The 11,726-nt window shown below is 38.8% G+C and overlaps 1 protein-coding gene across 1 annotated transcript; it reads left to right on the forward strand.

The window, feature by feature from the left end:
• Window positions 1–1,263: 1,263 nt before the first annotated feature.
• Window positions 1,264–11,602, forward strand: nuf2 (UF2 component of NDC80 kinetochore complex). Its single transcript, XM_084062889.1, has 13 exons — window positions 1,264–1,468; window positions 3,167–3,241; window positions 3,362–3,438; window positions 3,917–3,978; window positions 4,189–4,286; window positions 4,371–4,444; window positions 5,960–6,053; window positions 6,469–6,531; window positions 7,347–7,484; window positions 8,475–8,615; window positions 9,631–9,806; window positions 11,123–11,258; window positions 11,346–11,602. The coding sequence occupies exons 1-13, from the start codon at window positions 1,346–1,348 to the stop codon at window positions 11,445–11,447; spliced, it is 1,359 nt and encodes a 452-aa protein (XP_083919015.1). The 5' UTR covers window positions 1,264–1,345; the 3' UTR covers window positions 11,448–11,602.
• The last annotated feature ends 124 nt before the right edge of the window (window positions 11,603–11,726 follow it).

The following is an 11,726-nucleotide window of genomic DNA, read 5'->3' on the forward strand; positions in this document are numbered from 1 at the left end:
GGGGGGGGTAGGGGGGTAGGTTAGGCTACCTGGCATATCTTTTCAAATGGGGGTCCGCGGGCTAATAAGTGTCAATTTGGGGGTCCTTGACATGAAAAAGTTTGAGAACCACCCACTGGAGTAATCGATGGGGAAACAATGTTGGGTTGTCCAGTGGTGGGAAAAGTATTCACATTTTTCACTTAAGTAAAAATATCAATACCGCAATGTAGAAATACTTAATAAAAGTCCGGAATTCAAAATGTACTTGAGTAAAAGTACAAAATGTACATGAGTAAAAGTACGTATTGGTATTAAAATGTGCTTAAAGTACCAAAAGTAGAAAGTACTGCTTATGCAGAATGTCCCATTTCACAAGTTTTGAAATGTATAAAAATCTTTTGAAAACAGCAGATCTACAAGCTCACAAATGTGTCGCATCGCGACGCATTGTGAGCTTGTAGGTGCGCTATTTTCAAATGGCCGAAATGTATATAGGACTGAAGTGGTTAATGTATGTTTTCTGTTTTGTAATAATAATCAAAATCTACATAGTAGCTGTAACTAAAATTATCTAAAGTTTAATATATTTGCCTCTGAGATGTAGTGTAGTAGAAGTACTGAAAACTAGAAATACTCTAGTAAAGTAAAAAAAAAAAAAAAAACTCAAAATTGTACTTAAGTACCGTACTACTTGAGTATGTACTTAGTTACTTTACACCACTGGTAATGTCTTGGAGAAAGATATCAAGGTGTATGAATAGTGTACATAATGCCTGAGTGCAGTTTCTGTGGTACAGAGAATGAATCTACTATCGAGCATCTTTCTTTTGTTGTGTGAAGTCTTCTGGACGTACAGTACAAGGATTATAACTTATAAGTAGACTGCCCTGTGACCTTTGTGCCATCTTACTGGAGACTTCAATTTAACAGTTTGATATTATGATTTAGTTACTTATCTAAATTGGATTTAAAGATGATCTAAATTTGGCATGCTGTATAAATAATATCTGTATTTTGTTTCATTATCCTAAGTGTAATAATGTCTTCTTCTTTTTGTCATCTTATCTTTCTATGGTTAAATAAATTAAAATAAAATAGGGTCCCAGGCAGCAAGGAAAGAAAGTGTGTAATACCACACAATTACCACACGATGGCACCAATGCGCTACCAGCTCCTTCAACGGAAATAAAAGAAGAAGTATGAATGTACCAATCAGATGCTCGGAATTCTTCACAAGAAGGAAATAAATAGTAGCGCCATTTGTTTGACACACCAGTCGCCACTAGCCGTTAAACTTACGTTGAATAGTTTGGCGTTTTCACTGTTCTGAGTGTTTCTCTTTTAGGTTTCTCTGCTAATAATCATGGGCGAAAATACGTTCCCGATGTATAAAGCGGATCAGCTTGTGCAGTTCTTCCGCGTTGATGTTCTTACTGAGCAAGAAGCGAAACATTTCTCAAAGAATGATCTCACTCCCGCAGTGAAGGTAAACAAATGACTGTAGCCATAGTGGTGGAAAAAGTACTTTTTTAGAAGTAGAAGTGTTAATACTGCCATGTAGAAATACTCAGTTATTAGAATTAGAATTATAAAATGACTTGAGCGTAAGTACAAAAGTACAAAATGTACTTAAAGTACCAAAAGTAGAACGTTTTTAAATGTATAAAATGTTTAAAAAATCTTTTGAAAATGGCTTCTACAAGCATTGTGAGCCTGTAGATCGGCTATTTTCAAATGGCCGAAATGTGATTTTATATAGGGCTGAACTGATGAAGTGGTTAATATATGTTTTGTAATCATTAAAATCTACTAAGTAACTAAAGGTTTCAAATAATTGCAGTGAATAAAAGCACGATATTGGCTTTTGAGATGTAGTGGAGTAGATGTAAAAGTACTGAAAATTGGAAATACTCCAGTAAAGTAAAAAATACCTAAACATTGTACTTAGTACAGTACTTGAGTAAATATACTTAGTTACTTTACACCGCTGGTAGACATGTTGTCGTTGTAGACAGTCTGTTTATGTGTTTGAATAATGTGCGGTAACATTTATGCTATGTGTTTATGTATTGATTATTCTTTCTGTTACTGTCCTTTGTGTTTGTTTGTTTTTAACCTTACCTAGCCGCAAGCAAGTTAGATGCTATATGCTGCTATTTTTGCAATGCCCTCCATTGACAGCCCAATTCATGAATCAAAAGTCTGTTTGTAATCGTATTAAACGACGATAAACTCACCAATATTGCACCTTTTTTGGACGGCTTGCTTTATCCTCTTTGTCCCTGTCTGGCCTGTCAAGTATTTGTTTGGAAAAAAAAATGACATGCATGTTATGATGAGAAACCTTCTGTCAATAACCTCAGTGCAGCAGAGATTATTTCTAAGTGTTCCAGTTTGGAACTGGAAGCACTCGTTTTAAATCACACCACATCCAGCATAATGTGCAATTTCCAAATAGGAGGTGTATGCAGCACGTTGAGTGGACGAACACACAGAAAAACAAGACTGGACTGAGTTTATTGACAGAATGAACATAACATGTGAATGGTTTATTTTTTTTCTAACAAAGTCTTGACCGAGACAAAGAGGATAACCCAAGCTGTCCGTACAGGTGCAATATGAGTTTATCCTTGTTAAAGGGGAAATCCACCCATTTTCAATATTTAACTATGTCATTAATATAGCATAAAGGAGTTGTGTGGAAATAAGAAAAAAGTTCCCCCCTTTTCTTTTTGCCTTGAACTGGAGGATTGATTGTGAGTTTAACATTGCAAATTACAACGTGATGACTCATCATGTTGTAATTTGCAATGTTAAACCCACAATCAATCCTCCAGTTCAAGGCAACACAGAAAGGGGGGAACTTTATTCTTATTTCCACACAACTCCTTTATGCTATATTAATGACATAGTTAAATATTGAAAATGGGTGGATTTCCCCTTTAAGTACAATCAGAATGGGGTGTCAATGAAGGGTATTGCAAGATGCTTGCGGCTACTTTTATCCCTAGCCCCCCTCTCCCTCAAAAGGCCTTGCCTTTTGCCAGGCCACTAGAGAGAGAATGTAACGTCACCCCATTGAAAGTAATAGCGAAAACCTCCCAGGATGGCGCCACCTGTTCATTGAACTTCATTGAACGGTTCCTCAAGCTATATTGTAAAAAAAAACGTATCTCCCTTTCAGCCAGAGACCGTCCAGTTGTTGTACATGAGGACCTTACAACTAGTGTATCGCTTCAGACCTGAGTGTCTCTACATGGTAAGTGCAGACTTTTTATTAGGATTACCACCAGTAAGTAAAACATGCCCGACCACACAAGCAAGCACATTTGTTCTACTTGAGAAATTTGGTTTGTGTTTTTCTTTTTACTTTCTAAAGATCCCGCTCTCAGAGGACATTGATAATCCATCATTCCATGAGGGGGCGACTGCTATCATGAGTCTGTACCTGTGCATGTGAGTTACTGAGTTTCATCAGAGATTGATATCAACAATCAACCAAGTGTTTGTTCTGGGCGGCAGTGGCTCGGGAGGTAGAGCGTCAGCTTTGGAATCGGAAGGTTCCCGGTTCTATCCCTGGGTTATTGTCAAAGTGAGCTTGAGCAAGACACCGAACCCCCGACTGCTGCTGATAAGCACATTGCTGGCTTCTTGCATGGTTTCCTCCACCGTCAGTGTGTGAATGGCTAGACGATCACTTCAAACGACTTTGATCAACTTGACAAAGTCCCCGTCTGCAATATTTTAAAATGCACCATTTACTTCAGAATGAAACAAATGAGCATGTGGCAATCCAAACGGATGCAAATGAAAAGGGTATATTATGTGCATACTAGTTGTTCTGTCTGTAGGTCAAAAACCTATTTAGATTCCATCATGTTGCAGCTTATGTTTGTATTGTAAATGCTAATATGTATGATGTTGCTTTTTGCAGGCGTCGATTTCTACCTACCTGCCTTGTGTATGACTTCGCCCTCAGTGACATACTGGCTCCAAGTAAGTAACAGTATTTGTATTTCTGCAACAATTAATTTATTCAGCATATTTCATTGGTCGGTCAATATCTGGCAACCACAAGATTGTTGCTTTATTTATATGTGTGTGTGTGTGTGTGTGTGTGTGTGTGTGTGTGTGTGTGTGTGTGTGTGTGTGTGTGTGTGTGTGTGTGTGTGTGTGTGTGTGTATTTATGTTTTCCAACTTTACAGAATCTAAGAAAACGGCTATGATCCTCAGTGGCATCATGAACTTTCTTCACTTCAGAAAGCAGAGGATGGATTTCATTCTGGAGCATGAGAATAGATTTGTGTGTCTGTCATAATGGTCTTAAGACAGTACAGATGGTCTTGATTCGAGTACATTTTGTTTAAATACTACTTTGTTTTCCCAGAGGGCAGATATGGACCGTTTTCAAACCCTTAACAGAGGCATTAAAGAAGCAGAGAAGAAGCTCGAGATACTGACGTAAGACATTTACTGTACTTGCATTTGGGTATATCCTTGAAGAGGGACTCGTCTTTTATTATTCTTTTCTGAGGTTTGTTGTCTCCGCCAGGCCGAAAGGCATGGCGAGAGAGTATGTTTTCCACCCCGTCCGTCCGTCCGTGTGTCCGTGTGTCCGTCCGTCTGTCACCAGCTAATCTCTGCCACCGTTGGCTTGATCACAGCGCCACTGTGCACACACACTCCCTGGATGCCAATTCAGAACCTTTGCCCCAAATATTTCTCATGGGCCTTTTATAGCGCCACCAGGAGGCCGATTTGTGCAAAACATATTTTTTGACAGTACTCCTACAGATTTTGTCCAAAAATCACGCAAATCGGTACACAGTATCTCTATAGTCATTGAACGAAACGGGTCTTTCAGATTTTTCATATTCCTTCCTGATTGACTAAAATGCCTTCCAAAGTTTGCAGGAGTGCTCCGTATTGAACAAAATGCCTCAAATCATGAACACAGCATGCAATTTCCGTGAAATTTTGCACGCACATTCCCACTACGTCAAGGAAGAAATGCTACTTGAAAATTTTAAAATCAGGCCGATTTGTGTTTTTGCCTATAACTGTACCGATCTGTGTAAAACTTTGTATGCACACTCTCTAGAGGCCAAGGAAAAACCTTTGCCCTGCATTTTTCACATCTGCCTTTTATGGCGCCACCAGGAGGCCGACTTATGTAAAACACATTTTTTTGATTGTAAGCCTTCAGATTTTATCCAAATTTCACGCAAATCGGTAAACATGATCTCTATAGTCATGTGATCAAGAAGGATCTGTTAGATGTTTCATAGTCCATCCTGATTGACTAAAATTTACATCTAAAGTTTGGCGCCACCTTGAGGCCAATTTTTGCAACAGTTTTCTTTTTTATATTACTCCTACAAATTGTGTCCAAACATCATGCAAATCGGTACCCATTATCTCTATAGTCAAGTGGTCAAGATGGTTCCGTCCGATTTTTCATATTACATCCTGATTGCCGAATTCCGAACATTGCTGCCCCACAATAACCTACCTGACCTGGCGGAGACCTGTGCTCCGAGGAGCACTTTTTCTAGTTTGTTTTTGAGTATTTCCTCACCCTATTGAGGGTTTATGGACAGTTTTTTTTAACTGTTAAATGTTGGCCTTGAGACTGAACAGTGATTAACGGCTATGCAAATAAACTTGACTCTATTAACTACTGGCTGTCAAATAAATTATAATGCCCCTTTCAAATCCTGTAAATGTAACTGTCATGATAGCAATGCTTGATTTTGGTCCAGTTTTGGAGTTTATTAGTTCATTTTGCTCAAATGTATTTTCACTCTTGGATAACTTGGATTGTAGGGTATAGAAGTGCTGCAGTCTGTCACACATCCTGGTAAACTATTTGGCAAATGTAATTTATGTGGCCATATTTAAAGGAATAACGACAAAGGTAAAAAATGTTGTTTTACCAGTGAAATGAGTGTTGTCTCTTTGTTTGTGTGTGTTTAGAACCATTCCTCCAGAGCAGCAGGCTGAGGCCAGAGAGCTGGGGTCTGCACTCAGTGACTTGAATGCCGCCAATGCACGCAAATTCCAAGAAGTGGTAAGTAGCAATAGAACAGCGTGTACTCACTCACTGTCGGATGGAAATCTTCTATGTCCAAACTTTGTTACTTTTTCAGGAAAGAACCTCCAATGTAGTTATTTAGTACAAGCTCTTTTGAATACTTTTCATCTATCTATAGATACACATAATCGCTGTTTCTCCCTCTCATATCTCGAGAACCTTCCGACTTCAAACTGAGAGGACTCGAGGGTGTGTTGTGAAGTTGGTCGGATCAGCAGCTCTCCAGAACCGAAAATCCAAGAGTCTCTTTATCCGACTGTCTTTTTGTGTGTCCCTTTTATGCCCATATATCGAGAACTTTGTATCCGTCTGACTGTATGCCCATATATGGACATCCCTAATGTCATCAATTTGACATCATAGAACTGAAGTGAGTATGTTTTCCTTCCAGGCTGCATTGAAAGATTCCATTGCGGAGTGGAGAAGCAAAATTGCGGAGCGGACACAGGCCCTGGTATGTATCAGTAAATGTTTGCAGTTTCATGAAAGACTTTCTTCTGGTGGGTAACCCAATGACATTCTATAGAACAGGGGTTCTTAGACTTTTGTAACTCAAGGCCCACCTGGGTATGTGTCATGATGGTCATGGCCCACATACTGAAATAAATGTAATGCTTAAATAAGGGGCATTATTGTACTTTAAAGGACAACTTTGTTTTTTTACAACCAAGGTTTATGTTTTAGATTGTAATTAAAGTAAATAAAAGATGAGTGTTAATTATTTTTAATTTACTGCTTTATATAGTTTTAGAAATTTTCACGACCTTTTTTACAGTGGGTGGGGGCATTCTGTCCGGTGGCTAAATATGCCTTTTTTACACAATAAAAAAGGTCCTGTGGTCTTTGATGGCCAGATGTGAGTTATTGGGGGCTAGAAGAGCTACTGTAAATAATAATAAAGAAATCGCCGGGTTATTGTGTAAAAAAATACATATTTAGCCACCCGCCCAAATGCCCCCGTCCACTGTAAAAAAGATGGGAAAATTGCTAAAACTATAGAAAGCAGTAATTGAAAAAAAATGTACACATCTTTTATTTACTTTAATTACAAGCTAAAACATAAACCTTGGTTGTAAAAAAACAAAGTTGTCCTTTAACGACGAGTCTTAAATGAAGGAAACGCAGTCTGCTGATCAGCATATTGCAATTGATACTTGTTAACAACTTGTTAATACTTAATTGACATATGTGCTGCCATTCAAACATTTGATCACAATGAGAATGATGCAATATGGGTTCTTAGCTGTGCTGTTTGAATGTCTGTTCCAGACCAAGCTGAAGGTGAGTGTGAGCACCACTAATGAAGACAACGCCACCCTCCGGTCTCAGATTCTGGAGTCCCCAGAGGAGCTGAAGACCCAGATGGAGAAAATGAAAGAATCCGTGAAGAACATCAAGGCTGCCACAGTGAGTAGGGAAGGGTACAGGGGACAACTTCAGACTTATGGAAATACCATGTTAGTATTGTGGTTTTATTTGAATGTTTCATCATAAAGAATGTGTATGAGAGGGATTTTATGCCATGTTTTACCATATTACCTTCTCAACCAGAGTTTCATGCTTCCTGTTATATCCGATTTGATCAAACACATCTACTTGCATGTTCTTATGTTGTACTCTTTTGTTGTGTCTGTCTAATTTATTTGATGGTGGGCCTCATGCAGGAAGTGATATGAACACATTTCCTCACATTTTTGTTCACATCCAGGATTTGAGCTTATATTGGTCCATTTGATTACAAAAGACTATAAAAACTATTGGGTGATATTGCATGCGTTCAACTTTTCTTTTAATTTGTTACTTTGTCCCTCTTCTGACATGACATTTACAGCTTCACAACTGATAATGTTTTCCCATTGCTGGGTTTTTGATTTCCCTGTAATGCCAGTACTGACACTTGGAAAATCACAAACTTCAAATTCAAACTTCAAATTCAAACTTCAAATTCAAACTTCAAAGTTTATTGTCACATCAGGTACAAAGAGTGTCAAGTCAAGAATGGGTAAAATAATTTTGTGCAAGCTTCCCACACATTTTTTAAATAAACAATAGTGGTATATCAAATATGAAATGTTACAAAATGTTTACTTTAAGTTTATTTAACAGTGAAGTTATTCTTGCAGCCTTTTTTGGTTATGATCTTTCCATTTCTTGGTTATGTGCCAGTCTTTGCAGGGGAGTTACAGTACAATGCATATCACAAGCAAATTCTAATTTATGTCCAGGTGGGATTTATTATTGAGCACACCTGGGTAAGAGCAGATTTGGATGTTAAGAAGGTTTGGTGCTCTTCTCAGACAATGTAGGAGAATTGCTGCATGAGGCCCAGATCTGTTCATTTGACTGTGATGATGATGTGGTGTGTGGATTGTTTGATTTTTTTTCTTCTTCTACCAGGTGAAGGCAGATGAGTTCCTGGTGGAGCTGCAGAGCAAGGCACAGGTTTTGAATAACACAGACTCTGAGGTTCAGCTCATCTGCAACCTCCTGCAAGATTTACAGACTGGGCTTGACAACAACAAGCAGCTTCTTGTGGAGGTACGATGGAAACGGGCTACAGCTACTCTGTATCCACGTCTAAATAACATTTACAGAACCCATTTATAAGATTTCATTTACAGTACCAAAATTGCTAAAAAGATATTCTAATCATTCCAACTATGTTTCAACTATGCATTCATAATTCAAATGAATGCCAGTTAACCTGTGATGCAAATAATTCAATCTGATGGTCAGGAAGTCAGGAAGGAACAGTGTTGTCTACACATTTGTCATCACATTTTGGGAGCAGAATTAGATTTCACTGCATTTTACAGTTAAATGGAAACACTCAATGCTGTTCATATGCATTTCAATGAATTGTTGATTATTATAATCTATAGGAACAATACTAACCATAATGACAGAAAAGTCCCCGTTCTGTCTATTTCAGCCATTCTTGAGGTGCCTTCAATTCCGGTGGCAAGCAACAGCCTGGCACTCCCATTTTGCATCAACCCGATTCTTATTTTTCTCAAGTCAAGATCACTATTTTGGCCCTTGGGTATCAGCTAAAACCCAAGAAATAAATGTTTTCATACTCATGTTTTTTTTTTTGAGATCTGGTCAAGTTTCAAACACAGCTTGACCCATTTTAAATCTGAGCCCGATTCTAAAAACGCAAACAATTGAACGCTTGCCCTACAATACATAGAGCTAATGTTCATGGTTTCTCTTAACCACATTAAGTTAACCCTAGTGTCCTTATTCTAGTCATGTCACGATAGACAACTATTCAGCGACAGTAGCAGATCTACACACTCTCAATAGGAAGCTTTTTGAACTTGTAGATCTGCTATTTTCAGTGAAGAGATATGGTGTAGAGGGCAAATTAGAGGGCCAAAGACGAGTACATACTCGTGGGGGATCCTGGTCAAGAAAGTATAAAGGATAGGGTTTAAATGGTTAAAATGAACATGCTCACTTGGAGGTTACCACACATGTATGTGCAGTGTGAAGTAAATGTGTACCTCCTTGAAGAGCTGTGTTCTCAGGTTGGTGTATGTGTGTTTAGGTGGATGAAAGCGTTGCGGAGTTCGAGAAGCAGCAGAAGGAGATAAAGTCCCTGAACACAGAGGTGGACAGAGAGAAGAGATCTCATGTAATGAAGTTGGAAAGGTTGTCCAAACAGCAGCTCCGCAGGAATAACATGAAAGATACGGCAGAGCAGCACGTTAACGCCGTCATGAGGTATTGTTTTGTTAAGTTGTAATGAGTATTAATCTGCCACTTTTAAACACAACCCGAAAAGTCCAAAAGTTAACGCCTGGCTTAAACCGCCACTAACAAAGGAATATTTTATGCAATCTACAGCGCTATTGGGTATCAAATTAAGTTTTGCTACTTAGCGTTAATAATATTGAATCGTATCAGAGTTGAGTGAATCGTCACTCCCCCATTAGACACTGTCTCTCTACACTGTAGAGACAGGAAAGAGTTAAGGCAGGTACACATTGCAGGACATTTGGTACGATTTTGCTGTCGCCGACCTTTTTTGGCGCTCGCCAACAAAACCTCCCGAAAAGCGACTATGAGCACTTTAAGCCTATATATAAATACATTGGATACTTGAAAATAGACGATCTACAAGCTCACGTTGTAGATAGGCTATTTTTAAATAAGACATTTTGGGGGGGGGGGAGTGGAATATTTTCCAAATCCACACAGATCTTGTATGGGGGTCTATGGCACAACATATTTTCAGAAGGGGGAGGTCTGCGCCTCTGCGGACAATTATTATTAATTTGGGGGTCCTTGCCATGAAAATGTTTGAGAACAACTGGTTCAAACAACATTAGGAAACAAGGCCAAAAAAGCAACTATACTTTCAAGCAACTTTACAGAAAAACAATCCCAAAGTATAATAAGCGGACATGGCAACTGCTTCAGCGCACTAGACGTGCGAGAGAGAGAGGGAGAGGGAGAGCGGCATATCACGGGATACGTCGATTAAAATGAATTGGAATAAACACAAATGTATGTATTGGCTCTGACTCTGGAGATAGCATCCTAGTGAACTATCCTACAGTGTGTAAGCCCTGGTCGGGGATCAATCTATTCTATAGGGTGAAAACCACATGATATATGACAGCCGATTTCAAGAAATAAACTCCTGCAGTGTGTAGTGTAATGCTTAACAATCAGACGACTCCCCGAACACTTTAAAGTCCTACAGTGTGTACCTGCCCTTAGCCATGCAAGATATGACAGCAGCTGGTGTCAAACTGTGTGTAGTAGGCCCACACTCAGCTCTAGGCTCCCATTGAAGATTTATCTTTGAATATTGCTGGATTATTTTTGTGGCTCTTGTATTAACCACATGAACTCTAGCGTCCCTATTCTGGGGCAAACACGTAGATTTGGTCCCTTTTGGATTTTTTTGTTTTTTTTATTAAAATCAGCAAAGTAATTCAATGTTTTTAATGACAGTCTTGATAAAATTGTGATCCTCCCAAAAGGTCAATGAACAATGAACTTGTTCTCATGAAACGTCTTGTCCCCAACAGGAAGTGTGACCATGTCCATGAGAAGCGACAGGAGATGGCTGACCAGATCCAGGAAATCACCAATGAGACCCAGCAGCTAAAGGCCAAGATCCAGAACCTGATGGACAGTTGCAACAATGAGACACGCACAGCACAGGTACAGCCACTTTTGTGTCTTCCATGACTACTTTTGACACTTCCATCCGTGACTGTCAAGTAAACTGAAGCATTTTGTTGTGTGCAGGATCTGTATGACCGTCTGTCAGCTGCACTGGATCTGTTGCACAAGCGCATTGAGACGTGCCAAGACGACATTCAGCTGAACCTGGCCCATGACAAAAGTTAAATGTTTATTTGTTGCACATTGAGACGTGCCAAGACAACATTCAGCTGAACCTGGGCCATGAAAAAATGTAAATGTTTATTTGTTTCGTCTTTTGTTTTTATCTTGTTTTTTTCTTACATTTAATAAACATTGCATTTGTCAGTTACAAGATTTAATGGCATGATTCCTTAGTGTTTAAGTGAAGCTAAACATTAAAGGTAGGGTAAGTGATATTTTTTGGTTAAAACAAAAAGTATTTTGTTAAAAGGTTAAAATACTATATTCTGATAGTAATCGTTG

The sequence above is a fragment of the Gymnoscopelus microlampas genome (assembly GCF_963454915.1).
Source record: "Gymnoscopelus microlampas genome assembly, chromosome: 7".
Lineage (NCBI taxonomy): Eukaryota > Metazoa > Chordata > Actinopteri > Myctophiformes > Myctophidae > Gymnoscopelus > Gymnoscopelus microlampas.

Excerpts from the sequence above, each read along its gene's own strand:
- nuf2 (XM_084062889.1), top strand. The coding sequence starts at position 1,346 with ATGGGCGAAAATACGTTCCCGATGTATAAAGCGGATCAGCTTGTGCAG. Across the intron at positions 6,054-6,468 it reads CACGCAAATTCCAAGAAGTG|GCTGCATTGAAAGATTCCAT; the intron begins GTAAGTAGCAAT and ends TTTTCCTTCCAG. Across the intron at positions 11,259-11,345 it reads ATGAGACACGCACAGCACAG|GATCTGTATGACCGTCTGTC; the intron begins GTACAGCCACTT and ends TGTTGTGTGCAG.